At 37.5% G+C, this 26,013-nt stretch overlaps 1 protein-coding gene across 2 annotated transcripts in view; it reads left to right on the top strand.

Annotated features, from left to right (window-relative positions):
* RSF1 (remodeling and spacing factor 1) overlaps positions 1-26,013 on the top strand; it is a 158,649-nt gene that overhangs the window by 119,930 nt on the left and 12,706 nt on the right. Inside the window, exons 6-12 of one of the 2 annotated variants that reach the window (XM_080814913.1) lie at positions 3,591-5,347; positions 7,029-7,235; positions 13,540-13,644; positions 15,702-15,781; positions 20,672-20,726; positions 22,059-22,168; positions 25,383-25,450. In XM_080814913.1, coding sequence (XP_080671039.1) covers positions 3,591-5,347; positions 7,029-7,235; positions 13,540-13,644; positions 15,702-15,781; positions 20,672-20,726; positions 22,059-22,168; positions 25,383-25,450 — 2,382 coding nt within the window. Of the gene's footprint in view, positions 1-3,590; positions 5,357-7,028; positions 7,236-13,539; positions 13,645-15,701; positions 15,782-20,671; positions 20,727-22,058; positions 22,169-25,382; positions 25,451-26,013 lie in introns of both variants that reach the window. The other variant, XM_080814912.1, reaches the window with a different exon arrangement.

Genomic DNA, 26,013 nt, shown 5'->3' with positions numbered 1-26,013 from the left:
CTGCGCTTTACTCTTTCTCACCCTTCGTGGAATGGAAGGAAGTTAGTGCCTTGCTATGGATTAGGCTTCGGATTAAGAGAATATTGTGACTGGTTTCCATCTTCTATCCATACCATTAAAACTTTCTGCATATCGGCAATAAGGCTGTTCTCCTTTTTTTTTTTTTTTTTTAATCATTCATGTGCACTCGAGTGGCACTTTTTAAATTTCTTTCAAATACTTTTCTTTGGAATTCACAAATTGGCCAACTATTTGGTGTAAGAGGCCTGATTGTTCACCTGTTTGGGCTTTTGACATACCCTACTAAGCTTAATCATTTCTAACTTTTGATTTAATTTTAGAGATGTGTTGACTTTTCCTTTTGCTGGAATACTTAATGGCTGTTGTAAGGTTATTAGCTGGCCTGATTTCGGTATTGTTGTGTCTCAGGAAATAGGAAGGCCCAAGGAGAAGGAGAGGTTGGGGGATGGTCAGTTGGTGGAGCAGTCAGAACACACACACTTATCAATTAAGTTAACCGTTTTAAATGGATGTGTTTCATGAAGCCCCAAAGCAATTGTAATAGTAACAACAAATGATCACTGATCACAGATCACTATAACAAATGAAAAAGCTTGAAATATTGTGAAAATTACCAAAATGTGACTGACGTGAAGTGAGCAAATGCTTTTAGAAAAATGGTGCCAATAGACTTGCTTGATGCAAGGTTGCCAAAAACTTTCAGTTTGAACAAAATGCAGTATCTGCAAAGCACTATAAAGTGAAGGCCAATAAAAAGAGGTATGTCTCTACTGGACAGAAGCCTAGCGATGTCTTTTACAGTTAACTTTTATAGGACATTCAGTGTTTTATTCCATAGTGATTATGGTTGGGCTGGTTGGAAAAGCGCATAATAGGTGATTAGTAAATATTTGTTGAGTAAATGGATGAATCTGCTTTAAAAACCTACTGTAGATAATACTTCTCTTGAATTGCCTCAGGTTTGCCAAGCAGTGTTGCTGCTCCATTGTGAGTTTTGAAGAAAGCTTTTTACCTTAAGTTTTGTTTCTTCAAATTTTGTCTCTTCAACTCATTTGCATTTCTTTTACAGTTTCTTTTTAAGGATGCTTATGTACCTGAATGATCTTTTTTTTACCAGTTATGATTGTGCTTGAAGGCTCATTTTCTGTCATGGTTTTGTTTTCTTTGCGGTTTTAGCAACATATCTATGTAAGCTAGGGGAGCTAGAGAAATAAATGTTCTCACATCTGAAGGGAATTGAGCCAAACACAAAAATCCCAAGGATTTAACATTTTCGGGTTAGGAGAAATACAGGCCAGTGACGTATAATTTTTCAGTTCACTTACTCCAGCTGCTTTATTTGTAGTTGAAGAAATGAGGATCAGAGAGTTTGATACGTATGCGGAATTCCCCACTAGGTAAATTAGGATTCATGAACCTAGAAGCCTTGAACCTAATGTTATTCCTCAATTTATTTTGCCATGTTGTTACCAAATTGGAATCAGTTGACATCACTGAAGAGATCTTTCTCATTCACCATTGCCAAATGAAAACAGTGTCGTCTTACCTTAGGTCAGAACCATAGTGAGGTCCTGAGTTGTTTTCTGAACCAAAACATATAGAAGAATTATTAAATTGTGTTTAGTAAACCCTTAGTATTGGGTTAAAGTTACTTTTTCTTAACCAAGATGTTCATTTAATTAGATTTCCTGATATGCTAACCAATCTCAGTAATCAGGAATTTACTAAGGCTGCTTTTTTCAGTGGGTAGCAAAAGGTACAGATTAAATCATTACTGTCGTGTCTTTAATTTCCTTTTTGGCATGCATATATGAAATCATTGACAATGTAAAGAGGGAAAAGCCATACTGACCTTTGTTTCAGGTTCTGAATGGCGCTTAGTGGTCCTTGGATGGTGTATTCGCAACATGACTTAAGTAAAAGAAGTAATGATTTGTAATTTAAATATTTACTCTGTTAAAGATACTGCATTCTTACTTTCAAAAACATGTTCTGCTTCATCTCCCTTCGATTTGATTCCGTTTTGTACCTCCAAAATACATTGTAACTCTGGTTTATCAATTTGGCATAATGTGTGCAAAATTTTTTGTAATAATTACTACTTTGGTAAAACAACATTCAGAGCTGAGTTTTTTCAGTTGTTAGAATAGGGTGAAGTGATGAAAAATAGAGGTAAAATTAGTATTTAATGAATTCTGTGAAAACATTCTGCTCAGATTCTCTGAGCACTGGTTTACATTGTCTGTGCAATCTGTGTAATTCCATTCAAAGAAATGCTCTTGGGACACCTGAGTGGCTCGGTTGGTTAGACATGCAACTCTCGATCTCAGTTCGGGTCTTGATCTCAGGATTGTGAGTTCAGGCCCCACGTTGGGCTCCACGCTGGGCATGGAGCCTACTTAAAATGAAACAAAAAAAAATTTTTTTTTCATTTATTTATTTGTTAGAGAGAGAGAGAGAGCGAGCGAGCGAGCACAGGCAGAGTGGTAGGCAGAGGCAGAGGGAGAAGCAGGCTTCCTGCCGAGCAAGGAGCCCAATGTGGGACTCAATCCTAGGATGCTGGGATCATGACCTGAGCCGAAGGCAGCCGCTTAACCAACTGAGCCACCCAGGCGTCCCAAAACAAAAAAATTTTTTAAATGCAAAAGAAATTCACAAAGATGATGCTATTTACCAATATGTTTTTTGCACTATTAGGTACTCCACAAAAGTTGGAAATACATAGCCAATTAAGGTAAAAAGAGGAACTGACGATAAACATATATAGTTGGTAACATAACTTCTGAAATGTTCAGTAATGACATTTGATAAAGTAAATTGTAATATAGCCACACTGAGGATTGCTATATAAGACTGATTTCTTAAAAGGCATTAAATATCATAAGAAAGTGATAGTGTTTCAGTGAAAAAAATGGGGTACCGTGATCCTGAAACTTTGTCAAAAATATACAAGACTAGAACAAAGTAACCTAAAATAGTAATAGTGGTTGCCTCTGAGCATTAGGATTATGGACCTTTTACTCTCTTTGTGGGCAGATGTCTCGTTTTCTGTATAGAATTGTGTTACTTTTATAATCTGTGTAAAGCATAAAACATTTTTCCACTGTCTTGCTCACGTTGCCTCAATGAAATGAAGCGCTCAGTGACTTACGAGAAAGAACATTTGTCAGTTTTTAAAACAAATATGGTCTTTTGGAAATGTTTTATGTAGTATTTTTAGTTCACATTTTTGAGCCATCACTTGAGCTTGAATAAATTATTTGAACTGTATAAACATTTGCATTCCATTGAGAACACTGAAGCTAAAAGTATAAAGCAGAAACATGAATCTTTCTGAATAAGCATTTTTTTTAATATTTAGAAGCTTTGCTTCAGGTTTGATAATTTCCTTCACTGTCAGATTTGGGGTATTTTGTTTTTTGCTTTATGTTTCTTTTTTGGTCAGATGTCCATTAACAGGAAACTTCTTTTAAGAGGGAAGTTTCAAATGGGAATATCTATTACATTTACCCTTGTATATTTTATAATCTTGAATGATTCGATTTATGTAAATTTTTTCTGATTTTTAGAGGAACAGAAGGAAAATGAAAAGATGAAAAGTGAAGAGCAGCCAGTAGATTCAGAAAACTGTTCTACACCCAGTGCTCTAGAAGAGGCTACTGTGAAAATAGAAAAAGAAGATGAAAAGGAACTTGTCAAACTGCCGGTCATAGTCAAGCTAGAAAAACCTTTGCCAGAAAGTGAGGAAAAAAGGATTATCAAAGAAGAAAGTGATTCCTTCAAGGAAAATGTCAAACCCACTAAAGTCGAAGTAAGGGAATTTAGAGCAGATCCTAAAGATATCAAAGGTAGCATGGAGAAACTAGAGCCAGAGAGGCTAGAGTTTGGTGGCAATGTTAGGTCTTCTCAAGAAATTTCTGAGAAGTCTACTGAAGAAACCGAGAAACTTAAAAATGACCAGCAGGCTAAGATACCACTGAAAAAACGAGAAATTAAACTGAGTGATGATTTTGACAGTCCAATCAAAGGACCTTTGTGTAAATCAGTTACTCCAACAAAAGAGTTTTTGAAAGATGAAATAAAACAAGAGGAAGAGACTTGTAAAAGGATCTCTACAATCACTATTTTGGGTCATGAAGGGAAACAACTGGTAAATGGAGAACTTAGTGATGAAAAGGTAACTCCACATTTTAAGACAGAACAAATGGAGACAAGGTTTTATGATGCAAAAGAAGATAGCTGTAGCCCTTCTAAAGACAGAAGTGTCATTGTTGAGGGAAATGGAGCAGAGTCCTTAAATTCTGTCCTAACCAATATGAAAACAGGTGATCTTGAGAAGGAGGTGGTCCCTGTAGAGAAAGATGCAGACAGTTCAATATCAGTCTTAGAATCCCAAAATCAAAAAGGGCAATTGGAGGAAACTGGTCCTGCGGAAATGGAAATCTCTCTTGAGACTCCTGAGATGGCCAAGGATCTCTCTTTGAAAACTACTTTATCTGCTACTGAATCTTGTACCCTGAAAGTTGACGAGAAGTCTCCCCAAAGTAAAAAGGATAAGCGCCCACAAGTTCTAGAATGTCTTGAAAAGTTAGAGAAGTCCAAAAAGACTTCTCTTGATAAGGACACACAAAGATTGAGTCCAATACCAGAGGAGGTTCCAAAGCATACTCTAGAATCAGTAAAGCCAGTCTCTCCTGAGGCAGCTGAAACTTCGGCACCATCTAACACGACTGACCACTGTGAGAAGTTAGCCTCCGAAAAGGAAGTGGTGGAATGTCAGAGCACAAGTTCTGCTGAAGGTCAGCCCCTAGAAAAAACAGACCCAGAAATTCTAAAAAAAGATTCTGAATCCAGCAAGGTAGAAACAGATCATCTGGGCAATGCCCAGACCTCGGGCACAGAGGATCCTTCTGAGACAAAGGGTTCTATGCAAAAAAGCAAATTTAAATATAAGCTGGTTCCTGAAGAAGAAACCGCTGCCTCAGAAAACACAGAGATAACCTCTGAAAGGCAGAAAGAGGGCATCAAATTAACAATTAGGATATCTAGTAGGAAAAAGAAGCCAGATTCCCCTCCCCAAGTTCTAGAACCAGAAACCAAGCAAGAGAAGACAGAAAAGGAAGAAGAGAAAACAAATGTAGGTCGTACTTTAAGGAGGTCTCCAAGAATATCTAGACCCACAGCAAAAGTGGCTGAGATCAGAGACCAGAAAGCTGATAAAAAAAGAGGGGAAGGAGAAGATGAAGTGGATGAAGAGTCAGCAGCTTTGCAGAAAGCAGACAAAAAAGAAAACTTGAAAAAACCGGAGAAGGATACAAATTCTAAAGTAAGCAAGGTAAAATTTCTCCTATTCTGAGTTTTAATTTTTATTAGAAATAATTTGGCCTAAGTGTAGCTCTTCATTTTGGCCAAAAAGAAGTTATAAAGAGCACTTAAAAAAAACAAAAAGGTATCTTTCTTCCTGTATCTGAGATGTCTTTCTCACTAGTTATCCCTAGATATTAAATTTCAGACTGTATAATCTTGTCATCTTTTAAACTTTTTTTCTATTACAGGCAATATGGAAATATATTCTCTTTATAAAAAAACTATGCAGGTAATATTTAACCTGTAGGAGTGAAAAATCAAAATGCTGCATAAACACTATTAACAGTTGGGATACATCTCTTCCCCATTCTTTTTCCATACATTCATGTGTATGTTCATAAATGTTTACCCATTCACTTAAAAAATAGATTGAATATGTTCATTTTTCTATGGATTTTTCACTTATCAATGTGTCTCTGAACTCTTTCCATGTCAGTAGATGTAGTCTACCTTTTGGTGATTGATGGCTACATAGTATTCCATAGTGTGGATGTACCTCAGTTTATTTAATCACTCCCTTATTGATTGACATTTAGGTTGTTTCCAATTTTTCACTATTACAGGCAATGCTGCATTGAAGATCCTTTTGGACATAAGTGAGTATTTCTTTAGAATAGACTCCTAGAATTGGCATTGCTGGGTCAAGGGGCATGTGTTTATTTTACTTTTGATAGCTATTGCCACATTGCCCTGCCCAAAAGGCCCCATTAGTATACTCTCACATTACTATGTACGAGAGTGTCTGTCTTTCCCCATTTAATCATTAGTCTTAGAAACCAGAGTTCTTTTTTCTATGACTCTTCTAAGCCAAATCTAGTACAAATCTATAGCTAGTTCATAGGAGTTTGTTATAATTAAAAGTGCTACTTTTAATTTAAGTGATCCTTTGTTCCCTGAAATTAGATTTTTAATTCTTTAAAAATATTTCCCCTTCTGTTGTTAGAATTATTTTGGTCTTTGATGGGGACTTTACTGTAGGAATGAACTGAAATATTAATTAAAAGACTGAAACCAGGTAGTAAAAAACAGTTTACAACAATATATACTTATTTTCTGAATAAAATATTTTAATATTTGTCAGGATTTTTATTTGCAGTTCTGACCCTTAAAAGTTTTAAATTCATCTCTAATATGGGAATTTAAACTTTTATATAACAGTAGGTGAGAATATAGTCAGTGCTCTATTAGAGAGCCTTTAAAATGTGCGTGGCCTTTGACCCAGAATCCTCTTCAAGGAATTTATCCTAACCACAGAGATTTGTAAAAGTTTATATTTATGAGGAGCCATATTTTATGAAAGTGAAAAACTGGGAAACTACCTAAATGTCTATATAGTAAAGGATTAGACAAATACAGCTGTGTGATGGCATGTTATACAGTCATTTACAGTGATGTTAATAATATATTTTGGCTAGGGAAAATACTTATAAGACAGAATGTTCATTATAAACTCTCCCCAACAAAAGTAGAATAAATACTGGAAATATGTAGCAAAATTTAATAGTAAATATATCTGTGATGAAAGTATAGTAATTTTCATTTTCTTCTTGTATTTTGACTAAAAATGGGCATATAATGAGAAGCTTGTTTTTTATTGTTCTTATTACACCAAATTATTCCAATTTTTAATTTTTTACAAGGTAAAACCCAAAGGCAAAGTTCGATGGACTGGTTCTCGAACACGTGGCAGGTGGAAATATTCTAGCAATGATGAAAGTGAAGGGTCAGACAGTGAAAAATCATCGGCAGCCTCAGAGGAAGAGGAAGAAAAGGAAAGCGAAGAAGCCATCCTAGCCGATGATGATGAACCATGCAAAAAATGTGGCCTTCCAAACCATCCTGAGCTAGTACGTACCTGATCTAAATGAACCATATTCATCTTACTGGCATGCTGTGGTTACCCGAAGTAGCCACCTCTTCTGGGTTTGATCATGATTTGAAATTTTTTAATGCTGCACAGCTTTTGTGCACAAAATAACTTTAATTTCTGTTTCTCCAATAATAACTCAATTTTGTTTTCATTCTACTTGGTTTATAGATATTTCTTCTACTTAAGGATACACTCCTAACCTCTTCTCACAGATCAATTAATTCATTCAAATTTTTCTATTCTGTTCTTTTTCTTTAAATGTTTCTTCTTTCCCTTTAATTTATAATGATATTTCTGAAGGGCCAACTTTAAAGAGTTAAGGCCTAAAAGCCTTATTGCTCTCTGTAACAACATTTAAGTCAAGTAATAACTTAACTTTTAAAGTAACATTCAAGTCAAGTAGTAACTAGTAGGGCTTTAAACTTCAGAAAATGGGGAGTTCCAATACAAAAAACAAAAAAGAAGAGGATAAATTCTTGACCAGATATTTTCAGAATACTGACAGTGGAACCTACCCAGGAAGTTAAGTTCTTTAAAAGTAGCCTAAATCAGGAAATTCAGTTCCTAACCTGTTTATATAATTTTTGCATTTCATAAGAGCTTTCTAAAGAGGCTATTGAAGAAACACTCTCTTTATGCCCAATTCTGGGCAACTGGTCTGTTTTGAATAGATGTGACTTTCAAGGCAATTTCCAGCTACTAAGTAGAAGGAAAAATAAAGGGGCGCCTGGGTGGCTTGGTGGGTTAAGCCTCTGCCTTCAGCTCAGGTCATGATCTCAGGGTCCTGGGATCGAGCCCCACATTGGGCTCTCTGCTCCGCGGGGAGCCTGCTTCCCCCTCTCTCTCTGCCATTCTCGTGATTGTCTGTCAAATAAATAAAATCTTTAAAAAAAAAAAGAAAGAAAAATAAAGAAAGATGCTTCCACATAGGTAGAATTTTATGTAGCCGAAACTTCTCGAAATCCGATAAAATGTGGAAAATTCATGTGAGCTAGTTCTCTAAGGCTCCTTTTCTTAAAAAGCAGTGTGGGGTGACAGGAAAAGCATTGGAGCCAGACCAACGTGGTTTCAACTCTTAACTTCAGCCACTTACCAGGTGCTCTCTTCTCAGTATCTTAATTACTTTGTTGTAAAATGAAAATACTACCACATACTTCTTTCGAGTGCTTTTTGTTTCTTTATTTGTTTGTCTTTTAAAGGAGATAGAAGTTTATTGAATAACCATAAGGAAGTGACGGGCAGGACAGCAGAGGAGAGACTGTCTGCTGTGGGTTGTTTTTAATAAGTTATGTAAAGTCAGCTTAGTACAGTTCCTGACACCCGCGGTGTGCTAGCTTAAAGCTATTTGTAGTGTACTTGTTCTTCCTCTTCCTTAATTTTAAAGTCATATCTGGAAATTAAATTATCAGTAATGTTTATCATATTCCCATAGCTTTAGAGGGTTCAAGTAAAAGATAAAACTTAGAAGCAGACAGTGACATTAGCTCTGAGAATAGATGTTGAAATTATGCTGAGAAGACCCGTCTAAGAATTTTTATGATCATCAGGCTATGAAAGTTAGGTCAAGATTTTTGTGTGGAGGGGCTCCTGGGTGGCTCAGTGGGTTAAAGCCTCTGCCTTCGGCTCAGGTCATGATCCCAGGGGGATCGAGCCCCGAGTCGGGCTCTCTACTCAGCAGGTAGCCTGCCTCCCCCTCGCTCTCTGCCTGCTTGTGATCTGTCTGTCAAATAAATAAATAAAATATTTTTTAAAAAATGATCTTTGTGTGGAGAAAGGCCACAAGAAGACTTGAGATATGGTCTTTTCTGCCTTCCAAATAAAAAATTAACTCTTGTGTTCTTTCCCTTCCATTTCTAATACCTTTTTAAACCAAGAGTGTGCATTTTGACTGAGGCAGCAGTAGATGTAAGTAGCAAAGCGGTGTGAGGAAAAGAGAAGTAAAATGAAGTGAGCAGAGATGATGTTAAAGAGATGGAGAAAGTTGTACCCTTCTTGGAACACAAACACAGGACTTTTCATTTATTTGGTTATTTTAATAACTGCTCTAAAAATCCCATTGCTGGCTACTATGCCAAAAAAGAGTGACATTGGAAACTCAAGATCCCAAGTGTGGTGGATTCCGTATGCCCAGTGTTTAAGGATAATCATAAATCAAAATCTCAAGCAACTATGATGTGTTAAGTGGTACAGAAATGACGCTGAATTAGAAAGACATGGTCCTTGTCCTCACTGAACTTAAAGCAAGAAAGCAATAAATTCATTGATGAGTCTAGAACTCAGTGGGGTGTTTCAGATGCTTTAGTCAAAATAAATGGATCATTGGCCAAGGTTTGGAAACCTTACACAGTAGGATTTATTTTAACAGAATTTTATCTTTATTGCAAAATGAGACAAACATCACTTTTTAAATATATTATATTCTAGGGGCGCCTGGGTGGCTCAGTGGGTTAAGCCGCTGCCTTCGGCTCAGGTCATGATCTCAGGGTCCTGGGATCGAGTCCCGCATCGGGCTCTTTGCTCAGCAGGGAGCCTGCTTCCCTCTCTCTCTCTCTGCCTGCCTCTCTGCCTACTTGTGATCGCTCTCTGTCAAATAAATAAATAAAATCTTAAAAAAAAAAAAATCCTTTAAATATATTATATTCTAAAAGTTTACTTTTAATTTTGTTATTTGAAATTTAGATTACATTTTACCATGCAAACAATGTGATAAATGAGATGAGGTGCCTAGGTTAGTCCACATATGCCTGTGTGATCAGTCAGTGGTATGACTCAAGTAAAACACTGATGTGACTTAGTGAGTTCTGGGTAGTGGCAGCAAATGGTGATGCATTGTAAGAAGGGAGAAGGCAGCTTTTCACTTTTAAATTGCTGCACACAGGTGCACATCACACTGCCCTCCTCTACCCATCCCCCCCAGCCCCTGTGGTTCATGTTAGCAATTTAGAAACTGCTTTACATATATACTACAGTTGAACAAATAAATGAAGTGTGGACAATTGGAGCCAATTTTCTCAGTGTCAGAAAAAGAAAGTTACAGATGAGCAAGATCAAAGGCTAGAATGAGTCCTGTGGTACTGGATTAGAGCTGTACGAACTCCTGCTTGCTTTAATATAGATCTGTGTGTATCCATGGATTGCTCTACACTCATTTATATCATAGCTCTGTCCTCTGAGAGAGCCTGGAAGCAGTGATGCCTCATATCATAACACTCAGCACCCAGATGTTTATTTGTTTGTTTCTTTTCAAGATTTCATTCATTTACTTAGAGAGAACAGGGGGAGGAGCAAGGGGAGAGGGACAAGCAGACGCCACACTGAGCAGGGAGCCCAGTGCAGGGCTCGGATCCCATGACCCCAAGATCATGACCTGAGCCAAAATCAAGAGTTGGACATTTAACTGACTGAGCCATGCAGGTAACCCCCAAATGTTGGTTTCTAAATACCATTCTCCAGTAAAGGAACTAGGGCTTCTAGGAGAAATGGGTAATTCAAGGACTTGGGCAGGGAAAATACAGGATGTACCTGGAGTGTCCCATACTGTCAGAAAGTTAAAAAGTGTCTTAAAAAAAAAAGGGATGCAAATGAGTCCTAAGGACACAGGAGCCAATCTGAAAGAATTAGCAAGTGCCTGTGGCTAGGGGAAGTTGAACAATAAATTAAATAATGGTTTTAGATTCTAAGCCAAAGAAAATAAATCTTCATTAGTTGATTCTGATATCAAGAAGCGACTGAATAAACAAACAAATGGGGGGAGAAAGACATTTCTTTACAGAAAAATTCCAAATAGTAGAAGGCATGAGGGAAGTAAGTAATCAGATTCTGATATCAAGAAGCGACTGAATAAACAAACAAATGGGGGGAGAAAGACATTTCTTTACAGAAAAATTCCAAATAGTAGAAGGCATGAGGGAAGTAAGTAATCATCATTAGAACACCACAGTACAGTCATTACAAGCAATGATGTAGCACTGATGAGTGCTAAAATTAATGGGTGAAATTTATTAATTTCTGTGGTTGGTTTTAGCTTATACCTCCAAATTTGCTACTCCACCCTCCAGAAAGTGGAGCTTACTTCTCCTCTCCTTGAGTATGGGCTAGACTGAATAGGTATGGAAAGTGAAAAGCAGTGACTTCACAGTGATGAAAACCAATAGGTACTACCGTAACCAAGTGATCAAGGTTAATATTATTAGTAATAGGTCATGATGATATCACATACCCCCAGATTTGATGCAATGAGCAGGGCGCTTCACCTCTGTGGTATTCTCCAAAACTCATAACATCAGTCTAATCAAGGAAAGACCTCAAACAAACCCAAACTGAGTGGCAGTCCATGTAGTATCTAGTACTCTTCAAAACTGTCAAAGTCATGGAAGACAAAGACCAAGCATCTGTTACTATTGGAGGAGATTGAGGAGATTGAGGAGATTGGAGGAGATTGGAGGAAACATGATTTACATATATACTACAGTTGAACCGTAGACTGCATTTTGAATTCAGAAAAAGAGCACTAGTGAGAAGCTGGTGAAATCTGATTAAGGTCTGTTGGTCAGTTAATAGTAATGTACTGATGTTAATTTATCTCTCTCTTTTTTTTTTTTTGAAGATTTTATTTATTTATTTGACAGAGAGCACAGGCAGGGGGAGGAGCAGAGGAAGAGGGAGAATCAGGCCCCCCACTGAATAAGAGGGCCCAACATGGGGGTCAGTTCCAGGACCCCGGGATCATGACTTGAGCTGAAGGCAGACAATTAACTGACTGAGCCACCCAGGCACCCCTAATGTTAATTTCTTAATTTTGATAAATGTCCCATGGTTATGTAAGATGTTAACATTAATGGAAGCTGGGTAAAAGATTTTTTTGTAAGATTTTATTTATTTATTTGACAGAGAAATCACAAGTAGGCAGAGAAGTAGGCAGAGAGAGGGGGGGAAAGCAGGCTCCCTGCTGAGCAGAGAGCCCAATGCAGGGCTCAATCCCAGGACCCTGAGATCATGACCTGACCGAGGGCAGAGGCTTAACCCACTGAGCCACCTAGGCGCCCCTGCTGGGTAAAAGATTTATGGGAACTCTACTATCTTTGCAACTCTTCTGTAAATCTAAAATCATTTAAAAATAAGTTTTTTTAAGTTAAACATTTCTGAGTGTACATTTTAAGAGAATTGGTCATCTTAAACTCAAATAATTAAAATGACAACTTAGGTCTAGTTATTATTACCCTTTATTTGTGAACATGATGGTCCTAACTATAGCTCCATTCCTCATACCTTTGTCCCTTCGTGTTTGAATTTTCATGATAAAAAGGCTCATGTATGTTTCAGCAGGGAGCCTGCTTCTCCCTCTGCCTGTTGCTCCCCCTGCTTGTGTGCTCTCTTGATCTCTCTCTTTCTCTGACAAATAAATAAAATCTTTTAAAAATTAAATAAGTAAATAAAATGTTGAGATACCTGGGTGGCTCAGTCAGTTTTGTCTGATTCTTGGTCTCAGCTCAGGTTTTGATCTCAGGGTCATGAGTTCAAGCCTCACACTGGGCTCCATGCTGGGCAGGGAGCCTACTTTAAAAAATATATAAAATTAAACAAAATCTTAAAAGAAAGAAAGAAGAACTTGTGGGGCTCTTGGGTGACTCATTCAGTTGAGCATCTGGTTGTTGATTTTGGCTGGGGTCATGATCTCTGAGTCGTGAGATCAGGCCCCATGTCAGGCTCTGCTTAGCATGGAATCTGCTTGATTCCCTCCCCCTCCTTCTCTACTCCTCCCCTCCTCCTGCTCTTTCTCTCTCTCAAATAAATAAATAAAATCTTTTTTAAAAAAGAACTTAATTTTTCACTGAATTTTGTAGTTTAACATATTGCAAAATTTTTTTACTTTTAAAAAAAATGACATGTTAGATCCCAATTAGCAGAGCCTTTTTAGTTTTATGCAAATAAAGATACTCTGATATAGGGTACTTCTTAGTATAGTATTAAGAAATATTGAAATGGGGACGCCTGGGTGGCTCAGTTGGTTAAGCGGCTGCCTTCGGCTCAGGTCATGATCCCAGCGTCCTGGGATCGAGTCCCACATCGGGCTCCTTGCTCCGCGGGGAGCCTGCTTCTCCCTCTGCCACTCTGTCTGCCTGTGCTCGCTCTCTCTCTCTCTCTCTCTCTCTCTGACAAATAAATAAATAAAATCTTTAAAAAAAAAAAAAAAAAAAAGAAATATTGAAATGTCTTTAACTTCAGAGTCGCTGAATTTTAGTCATAGAACTAGGTTGACATTAACCTGTGGTTTATTTCAGATTCTTCTGTGTGACTCTTGTGACAGTGGGTACCACACTGCCTGCCTTCGCCCTCCTCTGATGATCATCCCAGACGGAGAATGGTTCTGCCCCCCTTGCCAACACGTAAGATCCAGCACACCTTTGTTTTCAGTCTTTCAGTTTTATATTCCAATTAATAATACTTTCTGACGGCCACTAAACATTTTTCATTTTCAAAGCAGTTTGTTTGTTTCCTTTTTGTTTAAAATTCTGTGAAACTTGAGGGGCACCTAGGTGGCTCAGTGGGTTAAAGCCTCTGCCTTCGGCTCAGGTCATGATCTCAAGGTCCTGGGATCGAGCCCCACATCGGGTTCTCTGCTCAGCAGGGAGCCTGCTTCCCCATCTCTCTCTGCCTGCCTCTCTGCCTACTTGTGATCTCTGTCTGTCAAATAAATAAATAAATAAATAAATCTTTAAAATAAAAAAATAAAAAAAATAAAACTCTGTGAAACTTGAGACTATTGAAAAAAATACCTTTTATTAATATCTTTTAGGCCTTTTTTTTCCCCTACCAAAGCATTTTTTGAAGACGTAATTTTTATAAAATTATCATCTTTGATATATTTTTTTTCTTATATTTGTTACAGGCACAGATAGCCCCAAATTAAAATGATATATGAGGGAAGAAATAAGTTTCTTTATCCCTTTGTTTCATCCTCTTTTTCATTTCTGCCTACCTTCTTCTTGTCAGTTTTATGGATGGTATTATGAATTATGTACCACTATGATGCTACTGTGAATAGAAACATGGATTATACTACTCTTATATCTTGATTCAGGTGAATTTCCTTTGAAAGCTGAAGAACAGACTATTTTTATGCCACTGCACTCAAGGGGTCCTTTCTGTCACAAGTCCAGGCTCATCTCACTTTAAAAATGATGGGCTTGGGGCCTCTGGGTGGCTCAGTGGGTTAAAGCCCCTGCCTTCAGCTCAGGTCATGATCCCAGGGTCCTGAGATCGAGCCCCGCATCGGGCTCTCTGCTCAGCAGGGAGTCTGCTTCTTCTTCTGTCTCTGCCTGTCTCTCTGCCTGCTTGTGATCTCTGTCTAATAAATAAATAAATAATCTTTAAAAAAAAATGATGGGCTTTATTGCAGTTCCCATCGAAGTGGACTTCCTTGGCTTAGCATAGCTTTATCAGATATATTCTTTAGCTCTGTTTTGACCCAGTCACCTTGTGGCATGGTTGTATAATTTTTTCCCATTCTCTTTTTTTAAAAGTAGTGATTGGTATCATTATATTGTATTGTACATAGAACCTTCTTCCTTAAAAATGTTGTGGGATTCTTAAAACTTTTTCATGACTGTCATGTAAACATATTGAGCCAGATGCTGTTTTTTTTTTTTAAGATTTTATTTATTTACTTGACAGACAGAGACCACAGGTAGGCAGAGAGGCAGGCAGAGGTGGAGGGGGCGGGAAGCAGGCTCCCTGCCGAAGCAGAGAGCCCGATGTGGGACCCGATCCCAGGACCCCAGGGTCACGACCCGAGCCGAAGGCAGAGGCCTCAACCCACTGAGCCACCCAGGCGCCCCAGATGCTATTTTAAATGTTGATTACCACCAGCAACACAGGCATAGAATGTATTTCTGGATGAGGCTGGGAGTTTCCGCAATAGAGATACTGTGCTCATCCTCATTTCAGTAGAGGCTGAGTCACCTCTTTATGTAGTTAAACCCAAGGACCTTCTCAGTGTTCATTCGCTGTGTGACCCCCTCTTCAGCTCTCAGAATCACACAGTTTCCATGAGCCAGCATGCAAGGGATAGATGTTTGTGGAAAGGTGTTAAAAATGACAATCACAGGGGTAGCTGGCAGGCTCTGAGTCAGTAGATTCTTGATTTAAGGGTCAGGCATTCAAGACCCCCACTGGGTATAGAGCTTTCTTTAAAGAAAAGAAATAGGGGCAGGGCGCCTGGGTGGCTCAGTGGGTTAAAGCCTCTGCCTTCGGCTCAGGTCATGATCTCAGGGTCCTGGGATCAAGCCCCACATCGGGCCCTCTGCTCAGCGGTGAGCCTGCTTCCCCTTCCCTCTCTCTTTCTGCCTGCCTCTCTGTCTACTTGTAATCTCTGTCTGTCAAATAAATAAATAAAATCTTTTAAAAAGAAAATAAAAATAATACTCGTGTTTTGCTCTTTCAGAAACTACTGTGTGAGAAATTAGAAGAACAATTGCAGGATTTGGATGTTGCCTTAAAGAAGAAGGAACGTGCTGAACGCAGGTATTGTGATATGTGTGTTAATGTTTTACTTGGGAATTTGATAGTAAAACTGTCTTGCAATATAGGTTAATTTATCTATCTAAAGTAATTATTGGCAAACTGTGCTGTGGGTCAAATTTGGCGTGCTCCTTATTTTTCTATTCCCACTAGGAATGTTTGTTTTCCATTTTTAAATGATTGAAAAAAATCAAAACAAGAATCTTATTACATGACAGATGAATGTTGTATATTCCAATTTCATTGTCCATAAAGTTTTATTGGAACACAACTATGCTCATTTGTTTATATATTGTCTGTTGCTGCTTAAAACTACAGCAGCAGAGTTGAGTAGTTACAACAAAAACCTTTTGACCTGCCACGCCTAATTTATTATCTGTCCTTTTACAGGAAAAGTTTGCCAACTCCTGATCTAAAATATTTATCAAAACCTACTCTGAATATATATTGGCCCAGTTATTGTGGAGGATATTTACCTTACTAAGTATGTAGTGAGTACAAGAAAATTCTAAGATCTGGTCTAGTTACCCATGTCATCTCTTTGGTTGGGCAGAATTAACACCGATAAAATAAAGAGCATTGAAATGCTGAACTGTGTCATAAGAGTCATAACTTATAAGAAATGCCTCCCTTTTCAATTTACCACTGCACTGTAGTCTTAAAGCAGTTGTAGAAGACTTCTTGGAGGAGGTAAGACTGGAGTTGAATCCAGTCTTTAAAAGGGGGCTCAAAATCAGGATCGTAAGTTTATGTTTATTTGTATTTATTTGTACCTTCTTCAGTTATTTTATTGCTAAACAGTAGTAGTTTAATGGTAAACAACACATCTTCAGTGTGTACCAAACTGAAGAGAAAAGGTGAGTGAGACGAAGCTCTCCTTACATGGAACTCACCTCTGTCAGAGTACAGCTGTATCAGCCAGTGGTACAGAAAGGTAGACGGATGGTATATTCAGAGCGATACAGGAACACTGTGGAGGGCCATTTTAGTTTCTGGTAGGGGTTTGGGCTATCAGGCAAGTCCTTGGAAGATAACTTAGGGCTGGACATGCAGAGAAGGATATTTCATGTAGAGAGCCAAATACAAGCAAAGACAAAGTGTGAACACGAGAGGGGGAGAGTGGTAGGAGATGAAGTTGTCAATGCAGATTGAGGCCAGATTATGAACAGCTTGGCATTTGTGACTAGGGGATTTGAATTATTCTCTATAGGTAGCAAGAGAGCCATCAAAGGAGAGAGAAGTATAATCAGATCTTTATTTCAGAGAACATGCCCTGGTAACAGTAAAAAGAAATTAGAGTTGAGACTGTTGCACTGGGGTCTAGGAGAACTGGTGAGGCCTGAACTCCTCGGGCATAGCTTACACAATAAAGTGGTGGAGGTGTTAAAAGAGAATATTCAGAAGCTTAACCGTTGATGCCCATTTGTACACATTATGAGAAAATCTAAACAATGTCTCCTGGTTGGTCTTACTATCTTCATTTGCTGCTACTGTAACCTTTATTTGCCCTCTCATAGTCTTCCTCTCCCTCCAGTTTAGCTTGCTTTAAAACAGTCAGCTAGCTCATTTGGTAATCCACTCACTTTACTCCCCCACACTGTGAACTCTGTGGGTTCAGCCTCTAGATGCTGGTTTTTTTCCTTACTAGTCACCTTGAGCTCTCTGGTTTATAATGGATGCTACTTGGTTTAAAGGCAAAATTAATCTTTAAAGTTGACTAGGAGATAAAAATAGTTCATTTTTAAAAACCAGTTGTCTACCCTGGGGCTAATAATACATTATATGTTTATAAAAAAATTTAAAAATTATTAAAAAATCAGTTGTCTAAATACCTTTGTATTTAGAAACTCTGGATAATAGTCCTTCATGTAATTATTAGGATAATTTTGATATTCACAGTTTTTCCTGCTTTTATTTTTGATACGAGAAAAGGTTTAAGTAAGGATGCTTCATATTAAATCATAATAAGAAATTAGGCATTTTCTTTACTCTTTTTGAAATCTACCTGCCCTTCTGAGAAATGAGCAGTTTTCTGGAAAGGCTGGTTAAAATTTTTTGACTACTGCCTCACTATAAGGTATATTCTTGCAATAAGAAGTACTTAAAATTTATGTTAAAATATGCCACAATACTTATTCACACTATTGGTCTCCCATTACTAACTCATTTGCTTTCGCTTTTACTTTTGGTAATCCTTTTTATTTAAACGTCATCCTTTAAGAGGACATCCATAATTGTGGCTTTAGTTCACACATGAAATCCTTTTTGAGATTACATCACAGAAAGGAGAGCAAAGTTACTATTACAGGGAGAACAGTCTGCCACAAAGCCAGTTAACTGAATTACTGTTATTATTTTTTAATTCTTACCAATAATCTGGTTAACAAAGTTTTCTTTATCTATAGCTCCTAATATAATAGCTCCTGATATATATGAATCCTAGGGGCTCTAAACAGCAAAATATGTATATTTCTAAAGTAAATATATTAACTGTAAACTCTAGTTGACTTCACTTGTTTTTAAAAATGAGCATTTTTATTCATCCTTTTTAAAATCTGTGAACAATTTTTCTAGCACTCATTCTAGAACCTTAGGGCCTTGGTTACTCTCTGTATCCTAGCACAAGAACATCTTTCCCTTTGTTCATACATTTATTCAACATTTAACCAACATTTAGTGAGCATCCACTTTATGCCAGGCAATGTGATCAACATGAAGTGTATTATGTGGTCTCTACCTTAAAGGGCTCTACAGTATGGTGAAGAAGAAGGATTTGTCAATCAGTAATTAGTGACTGGCCAGAAACTGACTACAGAGCTGGAGCTGTGATGCTCTGTGAAATTTGATGTTTCAGAAGTCCCTTCAACTGGTTGGTAAACATCCCTTCCAGAACTTGGTGCCAGAAATTATTTGGGAATTCAAATAGTTCTGTACTTCCAGAGTTCTTTTACTAGTGTTTGCTAGCAGAGAGTTGGATTTAATCAGGGTTGGAATTTTCCAGGTAATGTAACAGAGGGAAGGAGAGAAAGAGACAAGGAATTTGAAAGTATATGCAAAGGAGTATTTATAATGATGGACCATGGAGTCTAAGCCAGGTAAGGGGGAAAGTAAGGACACAAGGGAGTAATGGACAGTGAAAAGAGGCTAGGGTTGATGGATAGAGGTCCCACTGGAGTTAGGGAGTTGTTGAAATCAGTGTACCAGAGGGAGTGAGCCAGAAAGTGAGCAAGTAGACGCCAGAAAATAGGTTCCCTGAAATTGAAATTTTAGGAAGGGTGTGGTTATTTCTAATGATGAGGTCTGGGCCCAGTATGATCATTGAGCCAGGTGGTGGTGAACAGAAGACATATGGAACAGAAGACATATCTTTCTAGAAGATACTGAGCAAGAGAATGCTGTAATGAGAAATCATACCTACCTTCAAGAGCCTGCTCAACTGTTACCACCTATTTAAAGCCTCCACTTTCTCAGCTTTTTTTTTTTTTTAACTTTCTCAGCTTTTCAAACAAGTTACTCCTTTTTCATGTTTCCATTATACCTTTTCATAATGGACTACAGTCAGTTGTTAAATAATTGTGAGGATAAGAACCGTGTATTATTTGCCCTTGGAATTCCCAAGCCTGACACAAATCATGGTGGACTTGAACCGAATGTTTTTCAGTTGAGTTTGGGAGATAATAATCAAGTGAAAGTTGAGATTTTGCAATACAAAAGAGGAAGCTGATACAACAGTAAACTTGGTTAGTGTAAGGATAGATACGTGTTGAACATATTTAATAATAGAACTCAAGTTCTGACTTATCCATGAAGACTTCCCTGCTAATTTCAGCTAGTACTGTTCTTGCCTTTCCTGGTTTTTAATTCATTAACTATACTATTTTAAATCAGGTTTTGATTAAAATAATTTTATCATTTTCTTACATGCCAGTTTTTGACTGAATAGCTTTATAACCCATCTCAAAAGATTCTTATTAGTAGAGCCAAGGGTTTCTAGGGCAGTGAAGGCTGCATTCTGAAGGACCCAGGTAACTGAATGAGTAATGCCCTTCTCTAAGGGATGTCACAAGCAAAGAGAGGAAGAGTGCTCATTATTTCTGTTCAGTTCAGTGGACACTGGCCTGTATATAAGAGCTCATCTGTCCTTGGTGTATTAGACAAAGTTTGGGAGAACCAGAAAAAAAACGCCTATTGGGTATAGCAGTTTGTTAGTGTGAAATTTGTTGAACTAAAATCAACAAGGGTTTGTTTCTTTGAAAAGAAACTATGGAGATCTCATTAGTGTTCTAAATCCACATTGTGTGAAGAAGTGTTACATGGCTCTAAAAATAATCTTCATTGGAGCAACTAGAGTGCAGAGCCCGCTATGTGGCTGCATACCTTTTTTCTTCTCTGCAAATGCATGGTGTTAGTATTCCCTGGGACCTTGACATGATCCTATTGTGTAGAATTCTTTTTTTAGTATTGATACTTATTACCACAAGAGTATAGTTTTGTATAGACGCATATGAAAACTTCTAGCAGAACAGAGATATAGTTTGTCCAGCATTGACTTTCTGTGTAATCACTTTGTCAGTGAGTTGTAGCATGACTCTCCTCATGGATTTTCCTTGTCTACTTCAGTTCACAGGTTTTATTTCATCAGTATGATTACTTCCAAGACTACAATTTTTGGTTACACCTTTTTACAGTTTTTACCTTTAGAAAGTTTTGTGCCTACCACAGATACCAGTGCAATAAGCTCCATAGAGAGTAGCTAACATGTCTGTGACCTAGCTAGCCTCTGCTCTTACCATGAAATCATAATTTTAGAATTGTCTGTGTTAGTAATGTTTTCATAATAATTTTATTTTTAGCAAATTTCATTTTGCATGCATTTTTGTTTTTCACTTAAAGGAAAGAACGTTTGGTGTATGTGGGTATCAGTATTGAAAACATCATTCCTCCACAAGTAAGTTCCTGGTTTGTACTATTTTTGAAGAAGAGACTGCCATAATTGTTCTAAAATTTAACCCACTTTATGTAATGTGAATTGTTTTAAATACATAGTATACCTGTTTTATTAAAAGTGGAAATGTAGGGGCACCTGGGTAGCTCAGTGGGTTAAAGCCTCTGCCTTCAGCCTCAGACCATGATCCCAGGGTACTGGGATCAAGCCCTGCATTGGGCTCACAGCTCGGCAGGGATCCTGCTTCCTCCTCTCTCTCTGCCTGCTTCTCTGCCTCCTTGTGATTTCTGTTTGTCAAATAAATAAATAAAGTTTTAAAAAAAAAAAAGGTGGAAATGTAGGACCTTAAGGAAATCACCTGTATTTTCCCTCATGATTAAAATTAAATACATGCTGGACTGCTTGACAGGCTCAGTTGGTAGAGCTTGCAGCTCTTGATCTCAGGGTTGTAGGTTTGAGCCCCACGTTGGGTGTAGAGTCTACTAAAGAAAATAATAATAATAGTAAAATAAAATTACGTATATGCTGATAGCCCTAAAATGTACTATCACATTCAAATCAGATTTATATAGCTCACCCCTATGGGGTTTATATTCTAGGGTGGTTTTATTTTTTAACCCTGTATTATACTGCGTAACTAGTTTTTAGCTTCTTTATGTGTTGTTTATGTAAAGTGACAAAAGAGTAGCTTAGGGAGATTGGGTTTTAATTCTGTGCTCTGGGTGTTTATTAAAAATCTCAGTATCTGTTCTTAACAGTTGGTTTCTTTGAAGGAATATTGTTTTACATTTATTAGTCTAATTTCTAATTAACAATATCTCAAGAGTGAAAGTACATGTAACATGGTTTTCATTTGAAATAAAGAAATGTTCCTAGTTTTGTACACATGTTCATTCAGGCTTAATTAAATCACATGCTTAACTAACCAAGACAGGTTACTTCATCACCATGCTTCTTTCTTTTTCTAAATCCATTATTTCATTGATTCAGCATATCTTCTGAATATCTTCTATGTGTTCAATTTAATTATTTGTTAAAAAATCTATCAGTGGAGAAACTTCATCATGATTGTTTTAAAAGAGTTAATTATAAACTCACAGAAACGTAAGAATTCTAATACAGAAGGGCTTCATCCTTTGATCACCAGTACTCTTTTGAATCTCTCTACTTAGCATTGCCATGTTCATTCCGTTTTGTTGGGGGATGGATGGGATCACCTCACTTTTTCGGAACTTTAACATGTGTTGCCTAGACAGACATTAGAAAACTATTCATTCCAAGAATCTTTTTTTTGTCCTAATAACCTATATGTTTGTTACCATATTTTTAAACCAGGAGCCAGATTTTTCTGAAGATCATGAAGAAAAGAAAAAAGATTCAAAAAAATCCAAAGCAAACTTACTTGAAAGGAGATCAACAAGAACACGCAAATGTATAAGTTACAGGTATGAAATATGTGGAAATGGTAAAAGTGTAAAATGTCTTTTTTAATTATCCAGAATGACCCAAAAGTACATGCTTTTCCCTTTATAATGCTCTTTAGTTGCTTGTATATATTTGTTACTTGCTGTCTGTAGAATCCTGCCGCTTCAGAGCAGCCAGCATGGTCCTTTCAGAGCGTGAATTTGCTCCTGTCATCCTCTTCTGCTTAATATACTCTGTCAGATTTCTCTAGCTCTTGGGATAAGGATCGATGCCTTTAACAAGGCCCCTACAGGCACCATAGAGTCTGCTCCATACTTAGCTTTTTAGCTCCGTGTCATCCACATTTTCCCTCACTCTGTCATTATCAGCCACAGTCGTCTTTCAGCTCCTTTGCATGTGCTGTGTACTCGACCTAGGATTTCCCTCCTGCTTTCAGCTTATTACCCTTCTCTTGGCCAAATCTATTATATGCCCTCATGGCAACCAATTCTTCTCTTAGAAAGTACTTGTCATGGTTGTAATGATTGTGATTTTAGTTACTGAATTAGTATTTCTCTCCCTGACTGGACTATTAGCATTAAGGTAAGGAACACGTCTATTTTACACATTCTTTCGCCCTTTGCAGCTTAGCATAGTACCAGGAGATAGTAAATGCTCCACAAATATCTGTTGAAAGAATCAGTAAATATAGTTTGGTTTTCCATCTCCTTCTGACCCTCCCCCCTGCTTGTACTCTCTCTCATTCTCTCTCTCTCTCAAACGCAAAAAAAATTTTTTTTAATTAAAAGAAATAATTGAGGGGTGCCTGGGTGGCTCAGTGGATTAAGCCTCTGCCTTCGGCTCAGGTCATGATCTCAAGGTCCTGGGATCAAGCCCCGCATCGGACTCTCTGCTTAGCAGGGAGCCTGCTTCCTCCTCTCTCTCTGCCTTGCCTCTCTGCCTACTTGTGATCTCTGTCTGTCAAATAAATAAATAAAATATTTTTTAAAAAAATAAAAATAAAAATAAAGAAATAATTGCAACACATGACAAAACATTAAAATCTTTAATACCTAAAATGCTCTTAACAAATCAGTAAGAAAAGATGCGTAGTGGCTGATAAAATGGGCAAAGGTTTCAAATCAGTACTTGTAAAAGAAAAAGCAAAAATGACCAATAAACATGAAACTAATTTTTGACCTTACTCAGTAATCACATTAAAATTAAAAGAACAAGAAAATAATTTTGCTTTTAAAAATTAGAACAAAATTGATGATAAAATTCATCAACTTCATGGTTATATTATAAATTACTACAACCCTTGAAGAACAGTTTTTATACTCTTTAAAGCCAACAGTTTTATTGGTAGCAAGAATACTAAGAACAGATGTATAGTTCAACAAATCTCTTGATGAAACCTTGGGCATCAAGACTTATGATAGAGTTATGATAAGATAGAGTTATGTAGAGTTACAATAAAATACTGAGGAAGGGTAGCGTTTAGATGAAATGTAAAAGAAGCAATGAAGAGTTATGCTCAAGGCAAATTTATCAGATCTAGACCCCATAGGGACATGGGTTCCTGTTTCCTTGAAAGCATAGAATTTGAAGTCCATGTGTGGGGTGTAATATCCAATCCCTTATTCAGAGCTCTGCATCTGGGATATAAATCAAAGCTACTTATTTGTGTTAAAAAATAACAAATCCTCCAGGGAAGCGTGGAATGTTTTATTCTTACTGACACCATTTTGTAAGTCCAAAGGTTCTGATGGTCTCTGACATAGAAAACCAAGTTTTTCAGTGAGTGAGAAAGTAGAAGTCATTCAAAGGAAGAGGCTGTTTTGCCACTTTATACTGAAACATATCATTGGGAGAAAATGCTGTTTTCTGTTAACTGTATCTGGCTTTATCTGTATCTGTTTTTCTAGCCTGATGAGTGGATGCACAGATTTTTACTTTCTCAGAATTTGTTTAAGAAAAACTAAGCTACAGCTGCAAGGTTGTTTTTCATAGTTGTGTTTGTAATTGTGAAAAAATTGGAAGTAAACTTTAAACTATTATGATACATCTATAAGATAGATACTATATAGCCATTAAATACTATGTTGTAGAAGAATTCTTAACCTGAAACTTCTGGCTTCTCTGAAGTTAGAGATAAAATTTTATGTTTGTGTGGATTTTTTTTTTCCTAGAGAGGAAATCCATAGCTATAATGAGTTTCTTATGAAAAGACAAAATATTTGGCTGTTAAACTTTGATGTTAATCCATTGTCTGCCTTTAATCCAGCACTGTCCAGTGTGGTTTACTATGTTTACGGAAAGGTGCTCTTTCTTTGCTCTCTAGCCTGGTAATTGTAGCCATACATAGCTGTGGAGCACTTAAAATCCACCTGGTGAGGAACAGAATTTTTTGTTTTAATTAATTTAAATATAGGTAGCCACAGGTGACTCATGACCATATTTTGCTTAGTTTTAGACAAGCCACTTTATCCTTTTGGTCACCTCAGGTCTAAAGTCTAGCAAGTTTTGTATGTGAAGAAATCTTGAGGATCGTCTAGACTTGTCTTGTTTAAGTTGGGGGCAACGGCCTTTGTGAGAAAAAGTACTTTTACCTAGTTCTAAAATTCTGACCATCTATGTATGGATTTTGGTAATAATAGTAAATCATCTCCGATGACAGTAATCATGTAGTTCTCACACTTCGTATTACTTCTGGAACACTAATTCAACTTACTTCACTGTGTGATTTGTGTAGTTAGAGGTTGGCAAACTGTGGCCCGTGGAGCAGGTCCTGGCTCACTACCAGTTTATATAGCCATAGCCTATGACCTAGCGATGGTTTTTATCTGTATAAATGATTGAAAAAAGAACCAAGAGAAGAAAATCTTAGGACGGTTACATGAAATTCAAATCCCAGTGTCCACGGATAAAGTCCGCTTGCATTCTCCACGGGGGCACAGTGACGGGACCGTGTGGCTGCGGCAGAGACTGTGGAGTCTACAGAGCCTAGAAGAGTTCCTGTCAGGCCCTGTACAAAATAGTTGCTGATGCCTGGTATAGATGATCTTCGAAAATGAGTTAGATCCCAATTTACAAAAGAAACAGGTTCACAGGAGTGAATTGATGTAGTCCAAGTCACACAGTCCCGAAGTGGCAGAGAGCATTTTTATATTCAGGCCTTTTTCATTTCAGAGGCAACTCCTCCTAACTCATGTACCAGGCCAGGCTGTGATGTGATTGTTGTATATATTTTAGATTTGATGAATTTGATGAAGCAATCGATGAAGCTATAGAAGATGATATCAAAGAAGCTGATGGAGGAGGTATGTGTTTATCATTCCCTCTTCTTCGTATGAGTTGGCCAATAAGTTAACTTAAAATGCCCTGATTAGGGGCACCTGGCTGGCTCAGTCAGTAGAGCATGTGACTCTTGATCTCTCAGAGTCGTGAGTTCATGCCCCACGTTGGGCATAGAGATTACTTTTCAAAAAAAGACAGAAAAACAACACTGATTAGAGCAGTAAGCATATATATTTTTTTATTCTCTACTGATGTTAAATGTCTGAGATTCAAATTAATTTGTGGACATAGTATCAATGGGTAGACTCAGATCTTACTAATTATTTTTTAAGCAGTTTTATGACCTGATATAAAATGTAAATGTTCCTCTATAGATTAAAAAATTTACTTCTGCTTCCAAATAGAAAATCCACTTATGGGGCGTCTGGGTGGCTCAGTGGGTTGAAGCCTCTGCTTTTGGCTCAGGTAATGATCTCAGGGTCCTGGGATCGAGCCCCGTGTCGGGTTCTCCGCTCGGCGGGGAGCCTGCTTCCCCCCACCCTCTCTGCCTGCCTCTCTGCCTACTTGTGATCTCTGTCAAATAAAT

This window comes from Martes martes, assembly GCF_963455335.1.
Source record: "Martes martes genome assembly, chromosome: 10".
Lineage (NCBI taxonomy): Eukaryota > Metazoa > Chordata > Mammalia > Carnivora > Mustelidae > Martes > Martes martes.
Note: the sequence above shows the minus strand (reverse complement) of the source record. Positions and strands in the feature narration are given on the sequence as shown.